Source organism: Lytechinus variegatus, chromosome 1, assembly GCF_018143015.1.
Source record: "Lytechinus variegatus isolate NC3 chromosome 1, Lvar_3.0, whole genome shotgun sequence".
NCBI classification, from domain to species: Eukaryota; Metazoa; Echinodermata; class Echinoidea; order Temnopleuroida; family Toxopneustidae; genus Lytechinus; species Lytechinus variegatus.
In genome coordinates this window covers 95,561,209-95,577,736 of record NC_054740.1, presented here as the reverse complement: position 1 = coordinate 95,577,736, position 16,528 = coordinate 95,561,209, and the positions used below count along the sequence as shown (strand labels likewise).

At 37.0% G+C, this 16,528-nt stretch overlaps 1 protein-coding gene across 1 annotated transcript; it reads left to right on the top strand.

The window, feature by feature from the left end:
* Positions 1-7,132: 7,132 nt before the first annotated feature.
* On the top strand, positions 7,133-16,210 carry LOC121429454 (probable G-protein coupled receptor No18). The gene is made up of 4 exons (XM_041626473.1): positions 7,133-7,367; positions 12,134-12,347; positions 13,313-13,979; positions 14,358-16,210. The coding sequence occupies exons 1-4, from the start codon at positions 7,315-7,317 to the stop codon at positions 14,624-14,626; spliced, it is 1,203 nt and encodes a 400-aa protein (XP_041482407.1). The 5' UTR covers positions 7,133-7,314; the 3' UTR covers positions 14,627-16,210.
* Positions 16,211-16,528: the final 318 nt, after the last annotated feature.

Here is a 16,528-nt window from a genome sequence, read left to right as displayed (position 1 = left end):
GTAAATATCTCCAGCTTGGACCATCCCTTTAACTTATCATTGATTTTCGACAGGATAGCCTCATCACACAAATTGTTAAAATGAAAAAAAAAGAAAGACAGCTTGAGTGACAGCGCTGCCATGTCTACTGGGGGCCTGCAATTTTCATGTAGTGAAAAAAGAAGGATAGACAAAAAAGACAAAGAGGAAGTAAGAAATGAAATGAGGACCGGTTTAATAGAAGAAAGAAATGTTTTAGTCATGAATATTTCTAGACTTAATTTATGTTTAGGTTGTCTTGTTCCACATCATGTCAAAATACCCAGGCACCACCCCTGGTTTAGCTAATGGAAGAGTCCATGATCATACTAGTATTGGTTTTCCCGTCCAATTTCATCAGAGTTGCATTTAAATTAATGAAACGAAATTCAAATTCCAAATATTTTCTCAACCCTCTGCACACAGGGTTCATTTTAATTTATTCAGCATTCAATTCCGTTCTATATCATTCCTTTGAATTTTGTAGAAATTCAATTTAGAGAGGAATTCGTTCAAATTAATGCCACAAAATTGTCATTTAATTTCGCGACAACGAACTGATCGTTTAATTTCGCCTAAGATACCATTTTCAATTTCATTTTTCGGAACACATATTTGCACTTTAAACGTCGAAATCAAGATAACATGTTTCTGTGTTCAATTTTTATTATGTTATACAATACATTTATCAAAATTTCACCCTATCTTGTATTTTTTCTGATCTTTTCAGTTGAAATTATTTTATCCCATTATGTTTGCTAAAGACGTAATTCATGTAACGATAGGATATGGTTGTAAACGGTATTTAATAAGTGGTTGCAGGGGCGGATTCCCGATTTCCCAAAGGGGGGGGGGCAATTTGAGTAGCAAAAAATAGGGTTTTTCGTCAGCGAAAAAAAAAATTGTGCCTCTCAAGGGGGGGGGGGGGCACGAGCCGGCTGTACACCCCCCCTGGCCCCCTGGATCCGCCAGTGAGTGAGTGGATGACATATGCCAATGGTAGGTATTTTTCTTCATCATCTTGTTCTTACTTATTTTACATAATTGTATATTATATCGTTTTGGGAAAGGATGAGAAACATGAATATGAAGGTTGAAAAAAAAACGAGTTGTTATTCCGAAGATGGTTTGACAGATGGGTGATAGAATTCAGTAAAGTTGTAAACATCCAATTTAGAAGTAAAACCCATTTGCATAAATTAAAAGGAGTATAAAAAACAACAACGAAAAACACTGTCCATATCCTATAAGTGATTTCATATTAATGAATTTGAATTCCCACACGTTCGCAAGGAGGGTACCGGTGCGAATTTGAAAACACTTTCTTACCTATTTTAAATTGATCGTTCTTTATACTTGTTTAAATTGATTAACCGTTAAAACGCGTGTCAATAGAATTAAATTGAATTAAGTATTTGACTATTTAAATGTTGATCTCATAAGTCATTCAAATTAGTTGTAAATTGAATTATTACATCATTAAATCGGCTGAAATTTTGACGAAATTGGACGGGAAAACCTATATTTGAAAGAAGCAATGGCATGTGAACTAAATATGACACGATTCCTCCCACAACTTCTGTCTGATCAATATCCAAATAAGCGTAACGTTATCATATTGCCAGATGGACGTAGCTCTATCCCTTGTATTGCTGAACATCAAACAGGCAGGGTAGCAACAACTTCCATCGTCTTTTGGTCTGACGCGGCCGGGGTTTGAACTCTCGACCTCCCGATTGTGAGCCAACACAATCTATACTCATACCCCGAAGATAATTACGATTTAAGCTGACTACTGATAATGAGATAAATGACTTAAAAAGAAACTTTAAAAACTGGTACCAGTACCAGTTAGTCATCAAAATTTTCGTTAATGTGTATGACTATGCATATTGATGATGGTCGTCAATTAGGAGGCAACCCATTCGACCCCGCTCGGATCCGCCTATGCTGGTAAATTGCCAACTCGTCCACTCACCACATGGTCTACTTTCATTTAGTCTCATGCTATTCCGTCCATCAACATTTCGTCTAACAATTATTTGGTCCAATTACCATTTGGTCCAATCCTCACTTCGTCTAATCACCGGCTCGTCTACTACCATTTCGTCTAATAACCAGTTGGTCTAATACCCATTTTCTTTTCATTCATTTTGCACATGAAGACCAAATGGTATATGCACTAAATGGCTTTTGGACCAACTGGTTATTAGACTGAATGGAATTATACTAAATGAAAGTTGACCATGTGGTGTGTAGACGAACTGATGATAGACCAAATGATAAAAGACGAGTTGGCAATTGGACGAATTGGCATTAGACGAATTGGAAATAAACCCATATGCGTACACCCTTTCTTCTCGAATGCGATGATCGGATTATTTTCCCTCCTCTTAAAGGCATGGATATGCATTACTGAACTTTCATTCATGTTGTACTAAATATTGTTCATATGGATGAAAACAAACACCTGTCAGGGGGGGGGGGGGGGTTCGAGCAAACACTTTCCAAATGTCTGCCACTGAACAAAAACTAATTGTGCTTCGCTCAACGTGTAAAGCCCCTTTCACAATTGGTGGTGCGACTGCTTACGACCGTTTTTATTTTATTTAAACAAGTGCACACCTAGTTGCCAATAATGCATATAGCATTTCGATTTATTTGAAAGCAGGATAAAACAGCATTGTAGATTAAATGTCTTGCTCATGGGCCTTGTGCTGCGGCCGGGGATCGAACCCCGGACTTTCCATGTATAGCCAGGCGCCTTAAACCACTCGGCCAAGGCACCTCGGTCACAAAATGTGACCAAATGATCGCAAACGATCGCATGAGAAATCTTTGTGAAAGCCCCGTTAATAGGACACTATATAAAAAGCGCGTGGTTGCACAAAAATCAAGTTATTGGCACCTACAAATTGTCTTGTCTGTTTTTCTGCAAATATTTTATAATTTCATTTTCAAAACTAATGTGATCTCATTTATCTCCAGATTAACTTTCGATTTTGACTTAAACACTATTTCTCTCTCTCTCCCTCTCTTTCTCTCTTCATCTTTCATTCTTCCCCATCTTCTGATAAGTGCCAAATTACCCAGTTTCTGTTGTTTGTTTTGTTTAGTGTATTTTTTATATTTAATCCAGATTTCAATAAAATCCTAATCATGTTAAAGCTAAAGTCATTGCATTTTTGTGTCGCCTGCATAGCAGAGCAAGACTACAGGCGCCGCTTTTCTGACGGCGTCGGCGTCGTCAACATTGAAATCTTAACCGATTTTAGTTTTTTTTTCCAATGTCATCATAACTTAGAAAGTAAATTACAAGTGCATGAAGCCTGGACATAAGGGTAATCAAGTATTACTAAATATTTTGCTCGAGTTTCAGGTCGCATGACAAAGATCAAAGGTCATTTAGGGTCAATGAACTTATAGACCATGTTAGGGGAATCAGTATTGAAATCTTAACCAAAGTTTTAATCAAAGTTTTTGAAATGTCGTCATAAAAGTATATAGAGCTAGTTCATTAAACTTAGAAATTAGGATGATGGATTAAAGATCCTGCCCTAAGTCCAGGTCACATGACCAATGTCAAAGGTCACTTAGGGTCAACGAACTTTGGCCATGTTGGGAGTATTTGTAGAATTGTCATCATAACTTACACGTTTTATGGATCTCGTTCATAAAACTTGAACATATTAGAGCAACAGATTCACCAAGTCTCCCGCTTTCATCGGGAGATCTCCCGCCGAAAGCCCATTTTCTCAAAATCTCCCGTTCTCCCGCTTGGGATTTAATATCTCCTGCCCAGGCCCTGTGTCTCACGCTTAAAGTTATGTTCCTCCCGCCCAAATATCTATTTAAAAACTGAAATTAGTTTTTCATATTCAAGTTAAGTAGTGCGTCAACACCGCGCGCGATGAATTATGAAAAGCAGTTTTTTAAATCCAAAATGTATGATTTGATTCCTTGAATTGTTAATTACTTAGTGGCATCATATACTGACAAATTATCCTGAGATAGCATGCACGAGAGAGCATCGAAAACCCTAGTGCTTCCAGGGCCCTAAAGCGGACCCTGAGACCCGCACGGCCGGCCGCAAGAGACTTCGCGCTCGTCTCATTTTAATTCAAATGAAACTGTACATGATCATTGATACTTCAATATTCTTATTTCCTAGTTTCATGATATAGGTCCGTATAAAGCTACGATGACATTAAAAAAAAAACACTTAAATTTGGTTAAGATTTTAATGTTGATGCCCCCGACATGGTCAAATTTAATTGATCCTAAAAGACCTTTGACTTGGCCCTATTTCATTCATGATGATAAGCGATACTTGATATGAAATAGATCCATTTACTTTTGAAGTTAGGATGACATTTAAAAAAGTAACATTGATAAGACTTGATACCATGACGTAGTCACGGGTTATTGACCTAATTGACCTTTGAACTTGATCATAATTATGAACAGAAAAACACGCTAAATTAATGATTGATGAAAGCGTGTACGACATCCTGGCGAGTGTTTCATCAACATTTTTGTCTGACAAGCAGTCAGATCTGACATCTTTTCTTGATTCTGATTGGCTGAGAAGCACTGTTACTATGGTAACTGTGGGATAAAACAGGACTTGTCGGATAAAACATCTGACAAGTCCTTTCATGAAACACTCCCCATAAGTGCTGGTCACATCATTTGCAACACACAGTTTGAAATTCAACCTTAGTTTGAGTCTGGTGATTCGTAGAAACATAATGTTCAGACAAAGGGCATTAGACTGAGGAAGCATGCGATATGAAAGTGAGTATCGATACTTTCATGTTGCTCAATCTCAGGAAAGAAAAGTCGTTAAAAACATTATGTGTACATGGTTAATTATCTCGAGGAGCTCTTGAGTTAATGAATATGAAATCTGTGCAGCAATGATAACATCGTCTGTATTGTTATTAAGTTTTTCTGGGGGAGGGGCATATAGCCACCCTCAAAAAAAAATACTGCATTATTACCAAAACTTTACATTGTTGGCATATATATAATATGAACTGGTTATTTGTGATCTGCGAATAACTATGATCCATTTGTTCTCTTTAAACCATGTACGTGGTGAGACTGATGGCATTCTAAAATAAGCTTTGTCTATTACAGAATGGTTCCTTGGTGCCCAAGGAGCACTGGCTGGCGTTTATAGGGGGGGGGGGGGGGGCATGGACCCACAATTTTTCACGACCCCCCCCCCAAAAAAAAGAAATGAAATAAAGAAGCGCGGGAAAGGGGTAAAATGTGATATTGTTTTCTGAATATTGTGTAAAAATTTATCACATAATTACAATTTTGGATTAAAAAGTTCATCAAATTGCTCGCTCGCTTCGCTCACTCGCACCTGTTTAGAAATCTTGCCCCATACGCCATTTTTGGCCCCTTTAAGATTTTCAGGCTGTTTACCCCGCTACACAGTCTGACAGACCAGAGGGGTTTTAAATAATTATGAAGAAAAAGCGTATATTTCTTGAAATTTAAGTATGATCAGCAAAACTTTAAAAATAATAATACAACCGTATCTTAACCATAGTCATGGTTAAATGCATGATGTCTATTCATGGTCTTGTTTGTTCGAAAGCAAACAAGTTTTTATGATGCTATTAAACGAACAAATTTAATGGATTTGACATTCTGGATTCTTTGAATTCAATTACTATTTGAAGCGCAAAGACTATCAATTTTGATATTCACCAATTACCAATAATTTCATCAATTTATATTTGGCCTTATTCCTGATTGCGTAGATCACTACGTACAAGTACTTACTTATTAATCATGCTATCCACCGTGCGATCTCTGTCTTTTTCAATACGCTCTTTAAGTGCATTGATGGTAAAAAGGGTGGGTAGCATTTTTAAACACTCTTTCTTTTGATTGCTCAAACATAATAGTATTCTGATTCACTACTTGCTAATACCAGTAACTTGAAGTATGGCAGGTTTTATTTTTTTCAAATCCTTGTATCTGGTTTCGATGTTTTAGCTTTATATGAATGCACATAAAACATGTTTCGGGTTTCGAATAACAGTTATCGTGACAATGGGTTCATTTACACTAGCGAGTTTCGTATAACATTTGTATCGATATTTAATTTGGTTTGAGGTTCTTCAAGTATATCAAGTGGTATGTAAGATAATAGTGGCAGTGATTTGATGTCATGTGACACTAAAAAAAAACTTCTTCCTAAGACCACCACACTCAACTTTCTTATTTCATTATTGTGTATTTAAATGTATTTTGTTGATTAAAGCCAATATATTGTGCGCTATATTTTTATATATTATAAGATAGTGTGAAAAATTATACTGTACATGTACAACATCTTTATCAACTCTTTTTTATTTAAATGATATGAAAGAAAAGGGTAAAGGTACGATATATATTATACTAGAAAATACTATATATATATATATATATATATATATATATATATATATATATATAAAACAGCTTTGGCAACTCTTTTATTTAACTGATATTAAATGCTAAAGCTGTTGTACATTTCACATACGTGTACTGTATCAAAGCAATAGCTTTGATCCAGCTGAGGCATGGCGGCTTGTCATTGTTCAAAATCCACCTTCACCCGACAAAGGAAATTATAATTGGTAAAGTGTCGAAAATCTGTCTATCTGACGGTCAATCGGATCGGGGTCGCCAAAGCCACTAACCCGTCTCTGTGATCTAGTGGTTAAGGCACCGGCGTTCAAAGCTGGGGGCCTGGGTTCGATTCCCAGCAGAGACATTTTTCGGCATCACCAATTTCCAAAGGGTAGCTCTGTCTAGGGAACCTTGATTTAATCTACGCCTACCATTGTTCTCTTCATCCATTTCTTATAAATACGTTCTCAATTTTATTATTCGGATGTAAATTTTGTCATTTTCCCCTTCTCGTTTTTATTGAAACTTCTAAAAGGATCGACTTGAATTATTTTACTAGAATTATTTACTTTGGATGAATGTGTAACTTTAGCTTATTAAATATCAGCCAAAAAGAAACCATTGTGTGAACGCGCTAATATTGAAAGGTTATTGATCGCGGAGGAGTCGAAAGTATGGATTATAAATATCACTTTACTGGCTGGAATATAGTCACATGAAACATCACGGTACTTTGCGTGGTATAGTTAAAGAATTGTATGTGTAATTATGAACTGGACGCTGTTTACCATATATGCAGGTCACAAATCATCCTAATTTCTCAAAAGTGGAATAATTAATTCCTGCATAGAAAGGACATCATTGGAAAAAATCCTAACCATGTATAATCAGTCTTCTAACAGTGCAGCCAATGTCGCCCTGGAATCGCTAAGGTAAGGACGTTATTTCTAAATTGTTAGTCGATGGAATTTCATATTTTGATATAGCACGTCATCGTTGGTGTGAAAATTAGATAGTCTATATGTTAATAGCTCTATCCGAAATTCAGAGAGAATACTGATATTTTTGGAGAGACAGTTACATATTACTTTCATCTGCAAAGTACATCTTACCTGTAATTAGCAATCAGTGACTTCTCTCTTTTTTTTTACACCGGATCATCTCCGTACTTTTTATTTAACAAAAATTTCAAAGAACAAAGACAAGGGATTCGCAGGCCGATAAATTATGGTAAATTAAATTTCGACGAAATACAAGACAGGAATCATCTGGGGGCGTTTCATGAAAAGACTTGTCGGACGTTTTATCCGACAAGTCCCATTTTATCCGACAGTTACCATAGTAACAGTACCTCTCAACCAATCAACATCAGAGAAAGATGTCAGATCTGACAACTTGTCGGATGGAAGTGTGATGAAACACTCCCCTGGTCTCCATGTGACCCTGACTTGTTAATGATTACTCTCCTAAACTTCATCACTTTCTTGATTTCACAAGCAAGGGAAATATTATCATTAGAACTAAATAATTTGTCATAAATTTGATGCTTTCCACAATCACGCTGTCTCGTTTCATATCTTGAATTTCTCTTTTTTGTGTTTTGAATATTTCGGATTGGGGAAATAGATATAGATACCCCCAAAATAAGAGAAAGAACAATAATGAACACATTCATTCAATTATTAGTCATATTCGTGCATTAAAATAAGTTGAGTTGAACTTTCTTATCGATCTAGGCATGATAATAATTTTGATATTCTATTTTTGGCTGAGAAGGAGGAAGACGATTCTCGTACATATAAAATGCGTTTGTCTTTTGTTTATATTGGCTCAAGATCATATAATGTTAATTATTTTAATTGTCATGATATGTTATACATGTAGTTGGCCAAGCAAACCGGAGCTCAGTCAATGATTCGAAAAAGGAAACGACAGATCCAACGCAGCACACAGTCACCTTCACAATCAACAACAATATTAAATGAACAAAATATAAATGATTATGATGATGTTGGTAATTGTGATGAAGGTGATGATGATGATGGTGATGATGATGACGTTGATGATGATGATGACGACGACGGTGATGATAATGGTGATGTTTGTGGCATGTGATGCGGTGAACTACATTCTGACCCAAGAGGTGAATTTAAAAATGCATCATAAAAAGTTTTGGCCTCGGTCGAGACTGGCAAAGTGGCAAAGTAGCAAAGTGCCTTGCCGAAGGACGCCAAACCGTTGTGGTATTCGAACAATACGAGACCCTCTGTTTACAAGGCGAGTCAGAACCACTATACCACGGCTCCTCCACAAGTGTGGCGGAGTATAATCAAGTGTGGTGATGTCTACACTGCATTTTTAAGTTTTAACAGATGTAACTATAAAGTTTAATTATGTATTAATCCGGGTGGCCTCATTTGCCCAAATCAGACATGTTGAATTCATAGTGTTCTGGCATGCACAATAATACCTTACACAATTAAACTAAGATAGAAATTAATACACATTTATACTCGCCTCTCTACTCTAAAGTGGCAATGCTACTTTCAAAATATTGATTTTGAGGTGCTGCTTGGTTTGTGCTCCTGCTTGCCATGTGCACTGGACTGTGAGATGTTTTCTATGCTTGAAATCTGTGCTAAGGAAATGCTTCAAATACTACACAAACAGTAATCTATTTTATCCTACCATTCTTGAGCAGTGGCCCTCTTTACCCCACTCTCTGAAAATATTGCCAAAATGCTCTATGAGGGTAATTATGTAAAAACTTTGCCCATTCTTAAGCATGTTAAGTAATTGCTGCCTATTTTTAACCTTACTGGACACTAGGCTTCCCGCATTGGGTAAAGTACTGTCTTTACTTGATTGGATACCTAATTACTCTCGTGCTGGTTATAATTTTACCCAATATTTTACAGTGCACTCTCTCCTATATGTTAATATAAAAAATATTCATGTGGATGGCATGATTTACTTCCTTCTCCTGTTGTATTCTTTTTTATTTACCTCGGGCTTTTGATAAATCAGAGTTAATGTATGGAGTAAACAATTTATACAAGGAGCGCTTAATGCTTTCGAAAGATATTATTAAAACCAATTAACTAACACTCATGTCCAGGAAGGGAAAAGAGAAGCACAAGTACTAACTTTCAAGTCTAACAACCGATGATTATTAAATAAAAAAGTAAATCTTTTTAATTTTGCAATATACCTTCCGTATCTCGCACACAGTGCAATTAAATAGTAGAACCGAATGACGCGAGTTATTCAGGGAAAGGTGGAATTCCTCTTGCCTAGCCTGGTGTAGATCATCGGAGATATCGATTGGATAGCGCCATCATCACTAAAACCAACCACCCAACCAAACAAGGCAACCAACCAACCAAGGCAACCAACAATCCAACCAACCAAGGCAACAAGGCAACCAACCAACCAAGGCAACCAACCATCCAACCAACCAAGGCAACAAGGCAACCAACCAACCAAGTCAACCTACCATCCAACCACCCAACCACCCAAACAACCAACCAATCAATCAACCGACCAACCAAGGCACATAAGCAGCCAACCAACCAACCAAGGCAACCAACCAACCACCCAACCAACCAACCACCCAACCAACCAACCACCCAACCAACCAACCAACTAACCAACCAACCAACCGACCACAGTTGGTTGTATTTGGTGAACATGCAGATAATATGGCAGCCATAGGCGGCGGAAGCGGGGGGGGGGGGACAGGGGGAACGTGTCCCCCCTAAATTTTGGGAGGGGGGACGGTCCCCCCTAAATTTTTAGTTGATGACCTTTTTTTTTTTTTTTTTTTTTTTGCTTGTCAATTTATTTTCCTACGCCCTCCCTGAAATTTTTGAGTTGAGAATCTTTTTTTTTTTTTTTTTTTTTTTGCTTGTCAAAAAAATTTTGGTTGTCCCCTCCTAAAATTTTTTGCTTCCGCCGCCAATGATGGCAGCTCAATCTGCAATTCAATTTAAAAAAACAGATTGATAAGCTGACTTGAGTATGTTATGGTGCATCTGATTTCATACCCCCCAAAAAAAATGTTTGCATTACAACATATCATTCTAAATAGGGAGTCGAATAAATTGTAAAGACCTCCTTCAAAGTCAAGTACACTACATAGTTCATCTTTTGGTCAAAGAAACTATTGGCCTAAATGTCTGAGTATGCATCTTCAACAACGGTGTCTCGTTTATGCTAATATGTAAATTACAAACTCATGCCCGAAGGCACCTCGCCCCGACTACGTACGACTTCACACACTTTCATTACATAACATTCACGTATATACACGTAATGTAATATCTTTACGTGAACAACTCTTTCATTCCATAACTTTGACTCATTATTTACTCACTCTAACGTTTATTTTTCATCATGCCATTGTGATTAATTTAAAAGTAACAAGTAATTCTACTCACGCCATCGTGCTTGTATCAGGAAAATAAGACACAAAAACTAGGACTCCTCTTAGAAACACTTTTCCCACTACGAGACATACTAGCAACACGCCCCCAATTAACGGGCAAATGATGATGATAATGGTGGTGGTGATGATGATGATGATGATTTTGACGGTGTTGATGATGATGATGGTGGTGGTGGTGGTGGTGGTGGTGGTGATGATGGTAATGATGGTGGTGGTGATGGTGATAAAATTTGACGGCAAGGTCTCTTCACTCCCTTTTCTAATAAGCCAACCTTGAAAAGCATAAAAAAGGAAATCCAGCAATTAATATTTATGGCATATGCCGTATACACGATGCCGATTGGAAGATAAATATTCAATATCCAGATACCAGGAAATATTACAAGGGCGTATAGTACTGAATAGCAATCTATTTTTCTGTATTTATTTGCTTTAAGCAATGACAACTGAACCTATTTATGAAATTGATGATGATTTATTATCGTTACATGACTGTTCAGTACCATCGTGTTATGTTACTATTACTCAGCATATAACCTGATTAATGTGACGTTGTATTTTTTACATTTAATTTTACGATGAAATATTTCTATGCACTGCAAAACCGCCGGTGTCAATTTAACACCAGCTCTGGAAAAGGGTTATATAAATCAAATTATTATTATTATCTGTATCTTTCCACAACAGAGATGTGTTGAAACAACACAGGTTTGGTGTAAGGCTAACACCAATCTGGCATTTAAGCAACACTAATTTAAGTGTTAAGCCATAGAGCTACTTTTGTGTTAGCTCCATGGTTAAACCAATATCGTTTTGATTCTTAACTGTTTCAACGCTTCTCTGGTGTGGACAGGTATATAGATACCAACCTGGTGTTAAATTAACACTGGCGTTTTTGCAGTGTGAAAGCACGAAAGTACTGACCTTGAAAATTAAACTGCAAAAAATCATCCTAATAATAACTATGTGTGTGGGCCGTGGATATAGGAGGATCTGCACCAATATTCAACAATATTGGTGGAGATATGCGGGACGACAAAGCATCAAATTAAATATTTCCATTCGGAACTTGTTTTTTTATAAGTTTTTTTTTTTTTGGGGGGGGCGGTGCACATGTGTAAAGAAATATTGTTTCTTGCCTAACCCACATTTAATTCCTTTACTATTTGTCATTTACATATAAGAATAAGTGACATCGATATTTTGACAGCAACTCAATTTTCCTTCTCATGTTTATTTTTCAATCACTAGTCTGTTCATCATCATGCCTGGTTCCATTTTGGCGAGTGGTATGGCCACGTTTGTCATTCTCAACACACGCAGTCTACGAAAACACGCTCACAATCTTCTCATTCTTTCTCTGAATATTGCGGACCTAGGAGTAGCCCTCTTCACCATGCCATGCGCGATGATATCTGTATTTGATGGTGGAAAATATCTCACGACAAACACCAACGCATGCAAGGTATGTAGGCCTACATGAGCACCATGTGAAAATCAAACAAAGAAAATGGGACATACAGGATTTGCGCTTGGCTATCAAATTACATTCCCTGATTAAAAACAGAAACTTCTAGAAAGTGAATATGTTTATTTGGGAAAGCAGACAAAACACCTAGCTATTATGCGAATGAACCATACTTCCTGAAACATACACAATATAATGAAATATCAAGTCATATACCTATACTCTCTCTCTCTCTCTCCCTCTGATGAAAATTAACCTAAAGTTCCTATATCCTATTCATATGCTTCATTTCCCCGAGTAATCATTCAATGTAACCTTGAATAAAACCATGCATTTCTTTTCTGACAACTGCTTTGCGTGAAGTGATAAAAATTAGAGAATGAGAATGGTAATCTATTCAAAGAAATCGGACAAGGAATGAGAATGTATTTTTGGAAAAAAAATGGATCACAGCGATAATGTTAATTTGGACTAACGATTTGGTGAATAAAGTGCGACAAGACTAGAAAATCATTTGATCTCCCGTGTAGGGCCGACATAATTATCAAGAATTTGGTGTGTTCTCATCTTAGTATATCTTATAAGACCATAATGTAAATGAACAAAAAAATTATGAGAAAATATTGTGAAAAAGGGTAATTTCGTCATCATGTGTATTGGAACAAGAAGAGAGGGGAATATAGAATAATAATCGCTTTACATACATTATCTTATGTCATTTCAAGTTCCGATAGTCATTACCACTTTCGTAATTTTCTTATTGTTTGTCAGAATTGCCTTTTTTCAAAATGCAAACACTTTTTGCGCGGGGGGGGTCAACAGTACTGTTGCGTAATGATTTTACCATAGTTAATCCCATAAACTTTGGCTAAAACTCATATAGGGCATATTGAAATAGATTAGCTGACCTACTTATTTTATTTTACCCATTTGAATTAAGTTACTGTCTTGTCTTGTTTCAGGTGAACGGTTTCCTTGCTGTGTTGTTCACCTTCGCTATCCCATCACTCATCCTCACCATCACATTAGAACGATTCCTGGTCGTCAATCTCTCTCAAAGATTCCCGCCAAACAGAAGACGCGTTTACATATTCATCGCGATATCATGGGGGACATCATTGATCGCGGCAATCCTACCACTGACCGGTTGGATATCATCTTACAGTTACATCCCAACAACCAGACACTGTTCCCCACCTTGGCTTGATCCCGTCTTCTACGTCGCTGGGATAAGCTTACTCGTAGTTGAAATCCCTTTACTCCTGCTCCTCTATGCCGCCATTATCTACAATCTCAAGAAAACTGGTACCAAACTGAAAAAGACAGGACTGCGGGATAAACCCTGTAAAGAGTGTTCTGCCACAGGTGATGACACCACTTCGCCTCCACCTTCAGTTTCACGTCCGCTCGAGGATGATCCTGAGGTTGATTCAGAGACTGTTCAAGAAATTCCAAATGCTACCTCTTCAACCGAGGGTAAAGTTTTATCCTCAGGTGAAGTAGAATCTAAGACAACGGGAAGAAGGATACGAGCAAATTTGAAGACTAAAGGGAGGCGACTTTTTAAGCAGAAAAGTTTTGGAGCGAGGAAAAGGCAATGGTCTGCACAGAGAAGGGTTGCTACGATTGGTGAGTTTTTATTGTAGTTGCCTCTGTGGCACATTTTCTCAGATATCGTCACCTATCATGCCTATGAAATGGAAAATGTGGATCACTTTTCACTTTTGTTAGAAATGATATATGTACTCTCATCGGTCATGCTAGAGGTTGGGAGAAACGAAACAGTATCACCATATTCTTTTTATCACCAATAGTCGTACCAGTCATACCTCGATCCGGGTGTACATGGTTTGTTCCAATATTAAAATTAATCTACAGAACATTTGAGTAATTTGAAACTGTTATTAATATAGTCCTGTTTATCTTTGTCATGCGTATAGAAATCAAAATTATTTGATAAGATTCACACTCTCTATTCAACTCAAAGAATCCATCTTTATTTTGCAGGTGCTGTGTTAGTGATCACAACAATCATTTGCTGGATACCATACCTTCTTGTCCATCTGGATATCATACCATTGCCCGATGATCACTGGTTTGGTGTGATGACCATGTGGTTTGCCTTCACAAACGTTTTACTCGACCCGGCCATTTATACCTTTATGAACCGACAGGCACGAGCTGAACTCCAGAGGTACTTCAAGAACTTGAAGATTTCGTGTCAGTTGAAACCATGTCGAGTGCAGCTGCAACATTGTATCAGAGGGGAAGATTGAAAGACATTTTCCTTTTAAATGCTTCTGGTTTGTTGGTTGCCCGGGTTGGTTGGTTGAGTTTAGTATGGAGGCCGGCGCTATCCATCGATATCCGATGATGTCGGGCTGGATGTTTTGAGCGGACGATATCTGACTTGGATGAAGTTACAAGAAGGAACAGTTAAGACTGGTGCATACAGATTTTTATTTCGCACGTCGTGGGTTCTGGGACCAATCCGCCAAATGTTAATTGAATAAAACATGTACATCAATATTGTAGTAGGTCCATGATCAATTATAAGTGCCTTCGTATTCGCGTGATTGTTGCCGGTCGACCGGATAAGGGGCTGTTGACGTCATTCTAGTCTATTTGTAGAATTCTTCTGATGGTGGAGCATGGAAAATCAAATATCCCTGATCCTTTTTAGATCCAATCTAGAAATGGGTAGAGAAGAATCAATGTAGAACAAATAACAAACAGGGATCATGACCATGCATGAAGAATCAATTAAAACTGAAAAGTATACTTCATTTTGAAGTTCGGCATTGTTTTGTGAGCGGGAGGCGATTATGTTTGTCATACGACTTCTTCGTATTTTTTCCTTTTAATGCCACATATTTTGAAGACTACACACTAGAAATTTTAGACTTGTATTTTTTCAGTCTCACATCAATTTCAAACAAAAAGAGAGTAATTTGGGAAATAATTTCTTGCCTTGCTGTGATTCGAAGCCAGAACCTTGTCATTGTAAGTGCAGGTTCTCCCACAGTACCACATTGGTTGAGTCGTTGCAAGCGTAACGAATTGTGGTTATGATTATTAACAAGGTGAATATTACGAGGAGCAGTCATCAACGGACCCCAAAAAGAAAATGTCTTTTAAGTGAGTAGGACCAGTTGTATGCACATCATGATAGATAGATAAATAGATAAAAAATGGGCTTGTGTCTTCACATCAGGTTATCGAGCCAAACCTGACCATTCGAGAAAAAGGCACCCTAAATTCTAAAAGAGCAACTTCCGTTTACCCGATGTTTTGCGAAAATTATATAAAAGTTATCGAATGGTCGGGTAAACTGGATCTGACGTTTCGAGAATTTATGGGACCCTTTTCTCGAATGGTCGGGTTTCTTGTGTCATTTATTGTGTAAGATCGTCATTGCTGCAGCTTAATTTGTTACAACAAATGAAAATTAAAAGCTTCATATTTCAAAATTAGAATAAGAAAAAAAAAGCTCGATCAAGCATATTCGCAATATACATGCATAATATTAAAGATTATAAGTCATATAAAAATGTTTCACCGAAAGATTTTAATATTTTCGTATTACTTTGAGCCTGAAATACCTCGTTGATCAACAATTAACAGTTTAATGATGTTACAATGTAATTATATACTCAAAAATATAATTATTATATTGGGGATTCAAAATTCATCAGAGTCAATAAATGAAATACTAAAAAGATGATACAAGCTCAGAATGTTTTAAGAAAACTTCGGGGTTGTAAGCCACGTATGTTCCAAACAAGTAAAGTAGTCTATACATTATGTAGTACACACTTCTATAAAGAGTATCTTGCACAATAAATTAATGTCATACGAAAGTTTTAATTGGTATTTGTATTTTTTTCAACGGACGATAATTTCGTCGCAAATGTTAGACGTACTTTTTTTCTCTGTTAGCCTGTGTAGGAGCCATTAAACTCTTAAATGTTAAAAGAATTTCTGTGAAAAGAAAGCGGTTTGCGACAATCAAATTTATTGAATAATTTTCTTGTGTACATGAGAGGCAAATGATTGCACAATTAGCAAATTTGAGATTTCTCCGAGGTGCGTTAAATGTATCACAATGTTCGTTAACAGGTTTCAAAAAGTTCTTGAACTTTTTTTTTAATTTGGAAACTGTTATGGGATGGTGTTGC

Bases quoted from the DNA above. Each gene is read 5' to 3' on its own strand.
- LOC121429454 (XM_041626473.1), top strand. From the start codon at position 7,315: ATGTATAATCAGTCTTCTAACAGTGCAGCCAATGTCGCCCTGGAATCG. The intron at 7,368-12,133 runs GTAAGGACGTTA...TTCAATCACTAG, and splicing joins GTCGCCCTGGAATCGCTAAG to TCTGTTCATCATCATGCCTG. The intron at 12,348-13,312 runs GTATGTAGGCCT...GTCTTGTTTCAG, and splicing joins CAAACACCAACGCATGCAAG to GTGAACGGTTTCCTTGCTGT.